This window comes from Dacryopinax primogenitus (genome assembly GCF_000292625.1).
Source record: "Dacryopinax primogenitus strain DJM-731 SS1 chromosome Unknown DACRYscaffold_12, whole genome shotgun sequence".
Taxonomy (NCBI): domain Eukaryota; kingdom Fungi; phylum Basidiomycota; class Dacrymycetes; order Dacrymycetales; family Dacrymycetaceae; genus Dacryopinax; species Dacryopinax primogenitus.
The window spans coordinates 916,062-928,691 of record NW_024467209.1 but is presented as its reverse complement, the minus strand read 5'-3'; the positions used below and the strand labels follow the sequence as shown (position 1 = coordinate 928,691).

Here is a 12,630-nt window from a genome sequence, read left to right as displayed (position 1 = left end):
CGTCTCAAAACCTTCTAGCATGTTCCCTGAGCCTTTGACTTTTAAACGGCGGACGATTTGAACCCGTCCTGCGCTCACTCTTTCTGCTCACTCCATTTTTTCTCTCTTCCATTTCCTCTCCCATACGTCCACCTTCTTCAATCACAAAATGTCCTCTGCAGAAGAGTTTGGATTCCAGGCCGAGATCGGTCAACTCCTGGACCTTATCGTCAACACTTTTTACTCCAATAAGGAGATTTTCCTCCGCGAGCTCATCTCGAACGCCTCGGACGCGCTCGACAAGGTGCGCTATGCCGCGCTGACAGACCCCTCCCAGCTCGATTCGGGCAAGGAGCTTTTCATCCGCATCATTCCCGATAAGGAGAACAAGACCCTCTCCATCCGCGATACCGGCATCGGCATGACCAAGGCTGATCTGGTCAACAACCTGGGTACCATCGCCAAGTCTGGTACCAAGGCGTTCATGGAGGCGATGTCTGCTGGTGCCGACGTTTCCTGCATCGGTCAGTTCGGTGTGGGCTTCTACTCCGCTTATCTCGTCGCCGAGCGTGTGCAAGTCATCACCAAACACAACGACGACGAGCAGTACATCTGGGAGTCTGCGGCTGGCGGCACTTTCACTATTACCCACGATACCATCAACCCCCCCCTTGGCCGTGGCAGCGAGATCAAGCTGTATCTCAAGGAGGATCAACTGGAGTACCTGGAGGAGAAGCGCATCAAGGACGTCGTGAAGAAGCACTCTGAATTCATCTCCTACCCCATCCAGCTCGCTGTCACCAAGGAGGTCGAGAAGGAGGTTGAGGACGACGAGGAGGCCAAGGAGGACGAGGCCAAGATCGAAGAGGTCGAAGATGAGGATAAAGAAAAGAAGACCAAGAAGGTCAAGGAGACAGTCGTTGAGAACGAAGAGCTGAACAAGACGAAGCCGATCTGGACCCGCAACCCCTCTGAGATCAAGGAGGACGAATACAATGCGTTTTACAAGAGCTTGACTAACGATTGGGAAGATCCCCTCGCCCACAAGCACTTCTCCGTCGAGGGCCAGCTCGAATTCAAGGCCATCTTGTTCGTTCCCAAGCGTGCGCCCTTCGATCTCTTCGAGACCAAGAAGAAGCGCAACAACATCAAGCTCTACGTCCGCCGTGTGTTCATCATGGATGACTGCGAGGACATTATTCCCGAGTACCTCAACTTCGTCAAGGGAATTGTCGACTCTGAAGATTTGCCGCTGAACATCTCTCGTGAGACCCTTCAGCAAAACAAGATCTTGAAGGTGATCCGCAAGAACTTGGTCAAGAAGTGCATGGATTTGTTCAACGAGATCGCCGAGGACAAGGACAACTTCAACAAGTTCTACGAGGCTTTCTCGAAGAATCTCAAGCTCGGCATTCACGAGGACAGCCAGAACCGGTCGAAGCTGGCCGAGTTCCTCCGTTTCTACTCCACGAAGTCCGGCGAGGAGATGACATCCTTCAAGGATTACATCACGCGCATGCCAGAAGTACAGAAGTCAATTTACTATCTTACTGGCGAGTCCCTTCCTGCTGTCCGTGACTCTCCCTTCCTGGAGGTCCTCAAGAAGAAGGGCTTCGAGGTCCTTCTGCTCGTCGACCCCATCGACGAGTATGCCGTCACCCAGCTCAAGGAGTTTGAGGGGAAGAAGCTGGTCTGTGTGTCCAAGGAGGGTCTTGAGCTTGAGGAGACTGAGCAGGAGAAGACGGAACGTGAAGACGAGGCGAAACAGTTCGATGATCTCTGCAAGTCGATCAAGGAGGCCCTCGGCGACAAGGTCGAGAAGGTTGTCGTCTCCAACCGTATCGTCGACTCCCCTTGTGTTCTCGTTACCGGCCAGTTCGGCTGGTCTTCGAACATGGAGCGTATCATGAAGGCGCAAGCGCTCCGTGATGCGTCTATGTCGTCGTACATGGCGAGCAAAAAGACTCTGGAGCTTAACCCGCACAACCCCATCATCAAGGAGCTGAAGACGAAGGTCGCTGCGGACAAGAACGACAAGACTGTCCGCGACCTGACTTACCTGCTCTATGAGACTGCCCTCCTTACCTCTGGCTTTGTCCTTGACGAGCCGTCGAGTTTCGCCAAGCGTATTCATAGGATGATATCGCTCGGCCTGGATGTGGATGAAGATGAGACGCCTGCGGCGGTCCCCGAAGCTAAGGAGGAGGTGCCTGCGCAGGAGGCAACATCCGCCTCCGCTATGGAGGACATCGACTAAAAGATGTTGCTCGTATACGTCTACTTGCGGGCTAATCGCTTTCTCTGACATTTCATGTGTTTCCATACCTCGTCTCTCTTTTCGGTCACGTTTGCATGCACACACTAGCGTAGTTACCATTACATGCACTTGATTCATGAGCCAAATCTGCCCCGGATGGCAGCAAGAGAAGTCGACAGATCATCAACCCTCCACATTGTTTGCTGGCATTAGTTTGTCGACGTATTTTACCTGAAATAGACATCGGCTTTCGTTGTGAAGGAAAACTTTTGAGTTCGCTGTTGCAATCCCTGAAGCATTTAGGTGACTCGGTCTATCTTATTCACCGCGCCAAATATCTTAACTAAATCCATCGTACACTCTCTCCTCCAGCCGCGCCCTTATCTTCACAACACTATCATGTCCCTCGAGCGTACACAGGTAATCAACTTCAACTCTGGACCTTGTGCCCTCCCCACGTCGGTCTTGGAAGAAGCTGCCAAGGGTCTGCTCAACTACAAAGGGACGGGCATTGGCCTTGCTGAGCTGTCCCATCGCAGCGGGTACTTTGGACAAATCGTCAACGAGCTCGCAGGCCTTATTCGAAAGCAACTAGAGGTACCCTCGACGCATGAAATCATTTTCACGCAAGGCGGCGCAACGGGCCAGTTTTCCGCAGTGGTCCTCAACCTCCTTGCCCGCCACCGCCTTCTGCACCCCAACCTAGCCGAGGAGGAGCGGTACATGGACTATGTTGTAACTGGGAACTGGAGCAAGAAGGCATCGGAAGAGGCCAGGCGACTTGGAGGCGGCGTAGTGAATATCGTCACCGACGCACGGACGGTTAGCGAGGACCACAAGACCTTTGCGTCTATCCCCCCGCACTCGGGTTTCAAGTTCTCACAGAATCCTGCCTTCATCTACTACTGCGAGAATGAAACGGTCGACGGTGTCCAATTCTCGACTGACCCCGAGTCGCCAGCCCGCTTCCCCTGGGAGCTCCTCAAGGAACAGGATTTCGTACCTGTCGTCGGGGACTACTCGTCCTCCTTCCTCTCCCGCCCTATTCCCAACCTGGACAGACATGCCCTGGTCTATGCCGGCGCCCAGAAGAACCTTGGTCCTGCAGGCTTGACTGTGCTGATTGTGCGCAAGGACTGTCTGGTCGATACGGATGCCGCGGCAAAGCTCGGTGCACAACCTGTGCCTATCACGATGGACTGGAAGGTCATCCAGTCGCACAACAGTCTGTACAACACCCCACCGATGTTTTCCATGTACATCGCCCAACTCATGCTGGAGCACACGGAGGCGATGGGCGGGATGCCGGCCATCACCCACATGAACGAAAAGAAGAAGGACATGCTTTACGAGGTGCTCGACGAGGGCGCAGCCAAAGGGCTGTTCAGGTTGCGGGTGGAAAAGGGCAGCAGGAGCTGGATGAACCAGACATTCCATGTCCTCGGTGACGGCAAGGAAAAGCTGTTCTTGGAGCAGGCCGAAAGTGCAGGGTTGAAGGCGTTGGCTGGACACAGGTTTGTTTGTTTTTACATTACCGTTTCCAGCTGTTTAACACATTTGTACAGACAGGTTGGAGGTGTGCGGATCTCTTTGTACAACGCTATCAACGAGGAGCAGACGGGCATCCTGGTGAAATTCATCCGGAAGTTCATCGAGGAGAACTCGGCGTAGAGGATTGCGGACTGGTGTTAATATGTAATGAACGCACACAATAAACCAATTATATTGCAGAAAGGTAGTTATGCGCCGGCAGTGGTGAGCAGCAACTCGATATACCAGTTCGAGCGTTCCCACCCCTCCTGCACTATCCGTAGACCGTTTGACTCACTGCTATCCTCACCCTGCAATATATGTAATCCGAGGCACTTTGCCGCTTCTCGGACCAAGTCTCCAAGTTCATCCTTAGTGAACAGATGATAGTATCGCTGGTGCAGCTCCGTCTCCGTCTCCGTCTCCGTCCCCGCCCCATTCGCCCTCTGGACTGCTGCCTTCTTCCAGGGGACGAAGACGTCCTGCACCTTTTCGCCCGCCTTCTCCGGATCAACCGGTACGATTCTCTTGCTCAGTTCGTCCTGTTCCGTGGCCCAGACGTATATGAGCACGCGCCCATCTGACGATGAGACGGCTTGCAGTAGAGCTTGCACAGCTTGTCTTCGCCTTTCCAACGTGCATAAGTGGTGTATCGTCGCAATTGAAATCGCAAAATCCTGTGCATGGCGATGTAGCTTGAGATTTGTCTGGGATTCTTAAAAACTCACAAAAGCGCCGGGACGCCAGCAGACATTCATGACATCCCCCCTCACTACATGCCTCTCCTTCCCTCCTGCCCATTGTGCATGCGCAAGCAATCCCAGGCTCCTATCAAGACCAACAAGCATAATTTTCCCTCCCTGATCGAGGGGGAGATATTTCCCATTACCGCAGCCTGAGTCGAGGCCTATGCTGCCTGGGGCAAGAGAGGCGAGGAATGCGGCAATGATGGGCCACGGTTTATACCGCGTTTGAGAGAAGTGATCTGCAATGCTATCGTAGACGGCGTGTACGTAGGTGGATTCGTGTAAAGCTGGGTCTCTGTGTAGTGCCTCTAATTGAGAAGTGTTATGGGGAGCGAGCGCCATGTCTGTGGTGGTTGTTATGACATTCTGTGGAAGTTTGTCCCTCGCCGCCGGTCCGGCCCTCCACTTCCGCATCCACCACCACCCACCACCGAAAATAAGTGAAAATGTATTGCTGGCAGTCAACATCGCTCTCCTCTGAACTGTCTAGCTCCCCATCACCATGTCCATCGACGCTGTAATTGCTGCATTACCCTTCAGCCCTATCCCGGAAGGGGAGTCCTACTGCGAGGTCACTCCACTGGTTAATGCCATCCTCACCATTCCCGAGGCACAAATCATCACGCCCTCGTCTTCAGCAACCGCCTTGTACAGGGCGCCCACCTTCTCGTTCTACGTCAAGCATGAGCCGAGCGGCAAAACCCTTTTCTTCGACCTCGGTATTCGCTACGATTGGGAAACGGGGTTCGCGGAAGACCTGAGGAACTTCATAAAGCCTGCCCCGCCTGTAATGGTTGGAGACGTGGGTGCATTGCTCAAAGAAGGAGGAGCAAACCCGGAGGATGTTTCTGGAGTCATTATCAGGCACGCTCAGGTCATGATTTGTTGTTGAACGCATACTTACGTGCGAGTTTGTACAGTCATCGTCACTGGGACCATACGGGCAACATCGGTTCGTAAACATTGGAATGTGCCTGATGCCGTAGATTCTAACGACAATGTAGCGCCGTTCCCCAAGGCTGAGGTTGTAGGCGGCATTGACACGTTTAATGCTGACCTGGGTCGCCAGACGGCCGGTCGGCAGACGCTCGTCCTGGATTGGTCCAGGGTCAAGAGCAGCAAGATCGGGTCTTTCGATCATGCGTACGACTACTTTGGTGATGGAAGTATCTGGCTATGCGACTCTGCTGGGCACACCGCAGGGCACCTGTCAGCTCTGGTCCGCACGACTCCTTCACCGAACGCGACATACGTGCTCCTCTCGGGTGACACGTGCCATCACCCGTTCCTCATCTCACCCACAACCCACAATTTCCGTCTAGCGACTTACCCTGCCCGCGGTGGGAGCGATAACCCTCGTAAGCATCCTGGGCTGCCCCCGCCTTGCTGCATGCACTCGGATATGGAACGGGCGTGGGACACTGTCTGCCGCACGCGCCGCATGGAGGCGGAGGACAATGTCATGGTAGTGCTTGGGCATGACTATGTGTATTGGAGGGAGTGGCGGGATAACTTGAACAGACTCTGGCCGAACAAGGCGGGCATTCACGGCTGGAAGAAGGACGGTCTAAAGATGGAACGGAAATACGAGCCCGAGAAGTATGATATTCAATAGGGAGCTAACAACCCTGCATTCAGGGCAATTTCGAGGGTTGATAGGGAACCGATGAGCATACGTCAATGAAGATGCTGTGATTTTGAATATTCTGTTGTCATGATACACATTTATCAGCAATAAGGGGGACTGCATGTCGCCGATCCCCAACTCGCATATCAGTCGATTTGGCAGCAGCATCACACTGGTGAAAAGAGAAGCTTCTCAATGGATGAAGCAAGACTGGTCAGAGTTGTGCATAGCGTTGGCGATCTCACCCCTCTTTCCTGCAAAACCGCCATTCCACCCTTCGTCACAGAGTACCAATTTTCCTCGTGAGCGGGAGCCCTTGTGCAACTGTTGGTCATCATGCGCGGGAGAGGCACCGCGCTTGACAAATGTTATTACACCTGATAATCCGACTCCTATAACCGGATGATAGACGTATTCTGAGGCGCTTGACAAATATTATTACACCTGACAATGCGACTCCCATAACCGGATGATAGACGTATTCTGAGGATTACGAGTCACGATAGAGCACGGCTGATGGCATGAGCCATGACGCTAGATTTATCAGTAAGCATCGTTACGAAGAGCACAATTAACAATACTGACTCATGTACAAACCACAACGGGTGCAGCGTGTTCAACCAGAAGTATGTTGACACTGGCTCGCACCCAGCAACCTGGTATGTCGTGGTCGGCGTACCGTTGGCATAGTCACCGCAGTAGCCTGTGATGTTGGAGAACAAGAACACCCCAGCGTTGTCAAGTAGGGTGTTGAAAAGGGTGTTGGTGTCATACACCACAACGGAGCCGAGGTCGGGGTAGAGGTACTGCATAGCGTTGATGCGGTTCATGAGATAGGTGTTGTACAGTGAGATAGCCGACTGGACAGCCATAGCCGTTGCATTACCTTGAGCGAGGAACAGCGGAGCCCGGTCAATGGGGGGCACCTATGAAAAATCGTAAGCCAAATATGTAAAGAAAAATAGAGTTTCTTGACATTCAAAAACAGGAAATTCCGAGCGCCCCGCTCGTAGAGGTTGTTGACCTGCTGAAAGTATCTGTCCATCAGGAGGCTGAAGAAGACTGGTTGAGACTGGTTGAGGTTGTTCGTCTGCCACGCATTGCCGACGTCGTTGATCTAGGGAAAGATCGTGAATCCCGGTCCGTCTCATTAACAAATAGAGTTGCGTACACCAATGAAAACGGTGAAGAGGGTGTTGTTACTGGTCCAGGGTACAACGCTTGGAGGAGGGCTGAAGTATTGGTCCCACAGCGAGACTTGCTCCACAAAAGACTGTACAGTGGGCAGGTATGGGGTGACCAAGTACGAGTCCGTCGTGGCACCACCATATGCGAGGTTGTATACTTTCGTGTACGTAACATTGTATGTTCCTCGTAGGTACTGCACCCAATTGAGCCCATCAGAAGCTGTATAGCCTGGGTCGGGGGAGGTGATCCCAGCTGAAACGTTGTATCCCGTCGTGCTGTAAGAATCGCCAAACACGAACATATACTGTCTAAGAAAGAGGCGTCAAAACATAGCTCACAGTACAGCAGGGCAACATACGTATTGTTCCATGTCAACCCATGAGCAAAGGGCAAGAGTGTCAAAAAGACTATGGGGAACAGCATCCTTCAGAGCAGCTTGACACTTTCCTCCAACGACTATCGCTAGCGAGACAGTCTTATACCATATTAAAGAGCAACTCCACATGAATTATGCACTATTCCTAGTCTTCCGCTTGCACTGCGACATTCCCAAATCACACCCATTCGGCGAGAGACCCGGTAATAGCAACTCGAACTTCCAATAATCTCAGGAGAAAGTTCGACATTGTACAGCACGTTGAGATCCTTTCCGATATCTCCCGTTCACTCAAATGTTCAGGCACTACTATCCCGAGGGCTAAGCAGAGTGACAGGGCACATTTGAGAGCACTCTTGATGTCAGATAAATCTCCGATTGACGGGGCCTCTTAGAGCACAACCAATCGGAGAGTAATCCGCCAAACAGTCCGGGAGAAGCATTCACAGATAATGTTGCCTGAGAAAGAATCACAGCGGCATAATGTGGGTAAAATGATATATCTCGAGTTAACGTGACAGCACTGAAGAGGAGCACAAGCTAAATGTCTGGAATCAACCCGTACGATCGGACGCGATCGAAGTCAAGTCCGTTCTCCGACAAGGGACAATTACGTCTCCCTCTTCCCGTGGTCATCTTCCTCCCCTATTCAGCACCTGTATTACCGCAGTCATGATATCGGCATGTCTACTTTAACATTCAAACAAGGTCATGCATGGCTGACATCCTATCAGGGCTTCTTCATCTTCAACCAAAAGGGCGAGGTGCTCATCTCTCGATTATATCGCACAGATCTCAAGTGAGTCTCTCGTTAGCTCTCCTCTGTCCTTGACTGACTGTATAACTAGGCGATCTGTAGCGGACGTCTTTCGCGTACAGGTAGTGTCGAACACTGACGTCCGATCACCGATTATCACCCTTGGATCAACATCGTTCTTTCATGTACGGGTCGCTAACGTATATGTCCTGGCGGTTACCAAGTGCGCAATTCCATTTATAAACACGAGAGCATGCCAGCTGAAGTACGCCCAGATGCAATACAAATGCTGCACTTGTGTTTGAGTTTATCTACCGGTTCATCTCAATTGCAAAGTCCTACTTTGGCAAGCTCGACGAAGAGGCAGTCAAGAACAACTTCGTAATGATCTACGAGCTGATTGATGGTGCGTCGAACATTTCACTGATGCCGTTTTAAGCTGATCCGTCTGCGTAGAGATTCTAGACTTTGGATATCCACAAAATAGCGAGATTGAAACTCTGAAGCACTACATTACTTCGGAGAGCGTGAGGTCTGAGACCGCACTGGTCCGCATATACGCATCTTCAGGGGGTCCAATGCTGAGACAGCTTGCAGAGAGACGACTCCAAAATTGCTGCACAGACGACAGGGTCCACATCATGGCGGCGAACAGGCATTCGATACAAGAAAAATGAGGCGTTTGTGGATGTTGTCGAAGTGGTTCACTTGTTGATGAGTGCGAGCGGTGCGTCATGGTTGTCAGAAATTCAACATGAAACTAACGTCATTCTGAAGGGACCGTACTTAGAGCAGACGTGACCGGACAGGTGCTCATGCGTGCCTACCTGACTGGCATGCCGGAATGCAAGTTTGGGCTTAACGACAAGGTTGTTCTGCAGAACGCACGACGAGCAGAAGGCGAGACGTACGAAGCGGGGACAGTGGAGCTCGAGGATGCGCAGTTCCACCAATGTGTGCGATTGAACATGTTCGACACCGACCGCAGCATCACGTTCATCCCGCCAGATGGCGAGTTCGAACTGATGCGGTACCGTGCAGAGAGCAGTGTACACCTTCCGCTGCGCATACAACCCATCGTTACGGAGGTTGGGAAAACCCACGTCGACTATACCATTGCGGTCAAGGCCAATTTCAACACCAAGCTCAGCGCAACGGAGGTGGTCATTCGAATACCGACACCGTTGAACACGACACAGGTCGACTGTAAAAGCCCGGCCGGAAAAGCGAAGTATGTCCCGGCCGAGAACCTCATCCGATGGCAGTACGTGCTTTCTCTTGCAATCGGCATTGTGGTCCTGACAAGAATCACAGAATACCACGTATTCAAGGAGGCAGTGAAGTGACGCTTAGCGCAACCGCTTCACTCACGCAGACCACGGACCGCAAGCCGTGGCAGCGGCCACCGATCGATGTCGACTTCCAAGTACTCATGTTTACAGCTTCTGGTCTATTAGTGCGGTACCTGAAAGTGTATGAAAAGAGCGGATACAACAGCGTCAAGTGGGTCCGATATTTGACAAAGGCGAACGGGAGTTATCAGATCAGGGTGCGTTTATCTCTCGTACTGTAGATAAGAATGTGCTCATGGATGTTGTAGTTCTGAGGTCGGAGCTCGATGTGTTTGTCATCCATTGTATGTATTTAGTGTAGTAAATGACGAACGGTCTTGCGCTTGCACAAACGTGCTCCTTGGTGAAATGAATTCATGGCCGTCATGTGGCACAGTCCTGCTTATAGAGGAGAACAACAGAGTGTATCCTTGTTCAATTGTGTATACTGGTGCTCGCCCGAGGTCGCCGTGCTCAACAGTAAGCGCGATATATATCTATCCTGAACACTGCTGCAAGATTTATGCTTTTATTATCGAGTGAATTGGGTGAGTCGCTTCCTTTCATTCACACGGAAGTTTCTGTTCACGCACGGGACAAAGAAATCTATCAGAACGGCGGTTCCATTCATTGGTTCTCTACTCAAACAAAAGGACAATAAAGGACTGGCAGTCACAACATCTGAATTAATCTCGGAAAGTTCAGTCTTCTCCCCCTGACCCATGGCCTTAATAAACCTTCGCTGGCATGGCTCGCTTATTGTAATCCGTTCTCGTGCCAGTACTTACTCAGGCTACCGGGTAAAACGGGGTGAACTGAACTGACCCGTCAACCGCACTCTCTTTTGTTTCCAACCTTCGTCACTCTCTATATCCACCCTCGCTTGTGCTCCGTCCTTGATAGCGCGCCTTCCCTTGGCCGTCAACCCTGAAGCATCATGATGCTTGTGTTTTCTGCTCTCCTCGTCTTCCTGCTCGCAGCCATCGCACAATGCATGTACATGCCCATCTCATCCAACCCAAGGACTGTGACGACTATTACCCCGCTTGGGCCTGCGATTGGCACTGTCACGGCCGCGGGGGCCGTCAAGTACGTTGTGCGGTATGCGAGCACGCCCATGCGTTGGGGTGCCCCGGTTGTCGAGAAGGTCTTCCTGGCTGCGTGCGTCCCCTCCCTCTGCGAAGGAAAACGTCCACTGACAGACCCATAGAAATATCTCAGACCCGTCGGCGTTGCCTCCTGTATGCCCCCAAAATGGTTACTCTCCTGGGCAGTACAGCGAAGACTGTCTCTTCATGGTCCTCTACGTCCCGCCCAACACGCGGCCATCCGCCTCCCTCCCCATGCTTATGTGGGTAGTACGTACTGTTCCCCTTCAACACGCGTCTCGTATCTGAAGGATTTGCAGCACGGCGGAACAAACATAATGGGCTCTGCCTCCAATCCCGGGCTTGACGGCTCCAACCTTGCGATAGCAACACAATCGATCGTGGCAGTCGTGCAATACCGACTCGGCGTCCTAGGTTTCGTGCCTCCATCAACCGTCGGGGCCGTGACCAACCCCGCACTGCGCGACCTCATCGCTGCACTGCAATTCCTGCACACCATTGGCCCCTCACTCGGCGGGTCTACGGCACGCGTCACCCTCGCTGGGCAGTCTTCTGGTGCTGGGCTGATCCGCGCTCTCCTCGGCACCCCTAGCGCAAGCCAGTACTTTACCCGGGCATGGCTGCACAGCGATCCGATGAACTATGGCCTCCTCCCACCGGCCTCGCTCGTCCCGTATCAGCAGGTGACATACGCTAACATCTCCTCACCGCTGACGGCAAGCGTGGACGACCTCTTGGCAACCTATGATAACGCGCTGAATGACCTTGAGCAGCCGTTTGACCTCGCTGGCCTGGAGGGTCCCCGCCCGGTGGTAGATGGCCAGCTCGTGCAGTACTGGATGCAACCATTCAGCACGTCCTACGCGCCTGCATCCCAGCTTCTCCCTAACAACCTCAAAGCGCTGGTCCTGACGACCACCTCTGCTGAAGCTGGTCCTGCCGACTATGCCGACCCTGCGTTTGCCCAACCCCTACCTTATGTGGCATTCCTTCCTATTCTCGAGAGTGTGCTGGGCGAACCGCGTGCTGGGGCTGTGGCGAACAGTAGCTACTATGCGGATCCCAGTGCCGCGAATGATCCTACTGGAGGGGATATTCGGAACTTGAGCGTAAAGGTTGGCACGGATCAAGTTTGGCGCTGTGAGTCTTTTTCTGTCTTCTCAAGTTGTTCTGTAGCTAATGGGCGTGAACAGGCTCAAATTACGCCTTTGCACGTGCATACTCGGCGCGGGGAGCGAAGGTCTACGTGGGCGAGTTCCAATCCGGTGCGCTCTCTACCCGGACAATACGCAGCCCCCTGCCGTAGCTTCCTTCTGTACCGACACGAGCAGCACCGTCTGCCACGAAGACGACATCTATCCCGTTTTCGGTACAACACCTAGTGCGAACGGAGCGCAGAACGCACTTACGCGAGAGGTGCAGCAGAGGTACGCGCAATGGCTCTTGAACGGCGTGCCAGGAGGGGACTGGAGGGGGGTTCAGGGGAACGATGTCAGCGCAAGGATCCTAGGAGGCCCACAGGATGCCGGGGTTGTTGCCGCTGGCGCGTGTGATCCAGCGTTTTGGGGACAAAGCGTAAACTTCGATTATCAGGTTTTTACTTCGTGATTTGTGAACGAACGACACTATTCTTTCGGGGTCATAATACTTTGTCTGCTGGTGATGACGGTCTTGACAATGTCTCGCACTGAGTCACAGCAGCCGATAACCAATCACCTCGGGTTAGTCTT

At 52.7% G+C, this 12,630-nt stretch overlaps 7 protein-coding genes across 7 annotated transcripts; 5 read left to right on the top strand and 2 right to left on the bottom strand.

The window, feature by feature from the left end:
- Window positions 1-97: 97 nt before the first annotated feature.
- DACRYDRAFT_23118 (heat shock protein 90) lies at window positions 98-2,473 on the top strand. The gene has a single exon (XM_040773107.1). The coding sequence runs from the start codon at window positions 149-151 to the stop codon at window positions 2,234-2,236; it is 2,088 nt and encodes a 695-aa protein (XP_040627689.1). The 5' UTR covers window positions 98-148; the 3' UTR covers window positions 2,237-2,473.
- A 145-nt stretch (window positions 2,474-2,618) lies between these two features.
- Window positions 2,619-3,969, top strand: DACRYDRAFT_100799 (phosphoserine aminotransferase). The gene is made up of 2 exons (XM_040767492.1): window positions 2,619-3,750; window positions 3,802-3,969. The coding sequence occupies exons 1-2, from the start codon at window positions 2,636-2,638 to the stop codon at window positions 3,905-3,907; spliced, it is 1,221 nt and encodes a 406-aa protein (XP_040627688.1). The 5' UTR covers window positions 2,619-2,635; the 3' UTR covers window positions 3,908-3,969.
- A 6-nt stretch (window positions 3,970-3,975) lies between these two features.
- DACRYDRAFT_54355 (S-adenosyl-L-methionine-dependent methyltransferase) lies at window positions 3,976-4,854 on the bottom strand (the record flags this gene model as incomplete). The annotated part of the gene is made up of 2 exons (XM_040775245.1): window positions 3,976-4,443; window positions 4,495-4,854. 2 exons carry the CDS (start codon window positions 4,852-4,854, stop codon window positions 3,976-3,978), a joined length of 828 nt encoding a protein of 275 aa, XP_040627687.1.
- A 160-nt stretch (window positions 4,855-5,014) lies between these two features.
- Window positions 5,015-6,189, top strand: DACRYDRAFT_95496 (Metallo-hydrolase/oxidoreductase; the record flags this gene model as incomplete). The annotated part of the gene is made up of 4 exons (XM_040777301.1): window positions 5,015-5,095; window positions 5,123-5,376; window positions 5,433-5,464; window positions 5,517-6,189. 4 exons carry the CDS (start codon window positions 5,015-5,017, stop codon window positions 6,125-6,127), a joined length of 978 nt encoding a protein of 325 aa, XP_040627686.1. The 3' UTR covers window positions 6,128-6,189.
- A 447-nt stretch (window positions 6,190-6,636) lies between these two features.
- On the bottom strand, window positions 6,637-7,750 carry DACRYDRAFT_108846 (uncharacterized protein; the record flags this gene model as incomplete). Its single annotated transcript, XM_040768748.1, has 5 exons — window positions 6,637-6,673; window positions 6,725-7,065; window positions 7,116-7,256; window positions 7,311-7,635; window positions 7,686-7,750. 5 exons carry the CDS (start codon window positions 7,748-7,750, stop codon window positions 6,637-6,639), a joined length of 909 nt encoding a protein of 302 aa, XP_040627685.1.
- Window positions 7,751-8,331: 581 nt separating this feature from the next.
- DACRYDRAFT_23115 (intracellular protein transport-related protein) lies at window positions 8,332-10,091 on the top strand. Its single transcript, XM_040773106.1, has 9 exons — window positions 8,332-8,384; window positions 8,438-8,502; window positions 8,552-8,683; window positions 8,736-8,866; window positions 8,917-9,008; window positions 9,058-9,187; window positions 9,238-9,724; window positions 9,775-10,009; window positions 10,061-10,091. Exons 1-9 carry the CDS (start codon window positions 8,376-8,378, stop codon window positions 10,064-10,066), a joined length of 1,287 nt encoding a protein of 428 aa, XP_040627684.1. The 5' UTR covers window positions 8,332-8,375; the 3' UTR covers window positions 10,067-10,091.
- Window positions 10,092-10,728: 637 nt separating this feature from the next.
- Window positions 10,729-12,508, top strand: DACRYDRAFT_108844 (alpha/beta-hydrolase; the record flags this gene model as incomplete). Its single annotated transcript, XM_040768747.1, has 5 exons — window positions 10,729-10,952; window positions 11,002-11,149; window positions 11,200-12,040; window positions 12,094-12,146; window positions 12,194-12,508. 5 exons carry the CDS (start codon window positions 10,729-10,731, stop codon window positions 12,506-12,508), a joined length of 1,581 nt encoding a protein of 526 aa, XP_040627683.1.
- Between the last annotated feature and the right edge of the window lie 122 nt (window positions 12,509-12,630).

Excerpts from the sequence above, each read along its gene's own strand:
- DACRYDRAFT_23118 (XM_040773107.1), top strand. The coding sequence starts at position 149 with ATGTCCTCTGCAGAAGAGTTTGGATTCCAGGCCGAGATCGGTCAACTC.
- DACRYDRAFT_100799 (XM_040767492.1), top strand. The coding sequence starts at position 2,636 with ATGTCCCTCGAGCGTACACAGGTAATCAACTTCAACTCTGGACCTTGT. Across the intron at positions 3,751-3,801 it reads AAGGCGTTGGCTGGACACAG|ACAGGTTGGAGGTGTGCGGA; the intron begins GTTTGTTTGTTT and ends ACATTTGTACAG.
- DACRYDRAFT_23115 (XM_040773106.1), top strand. Across the intron at positions 8,867-8,916 it reads GATCTACGAGCTGATTGATG|AGATTCTAGACTTTGGATAT; the intron begins GTGCGTCGAACA and ends CCGTCTGCGTAG. Across the intron at positions 9,725-9,774 it reads GAGAACCTCATCCGATGGCA|AATACCACGTATTCAAGGAG; the intron begins GTACGTGCTTTC and ends CAAGAATCACAG.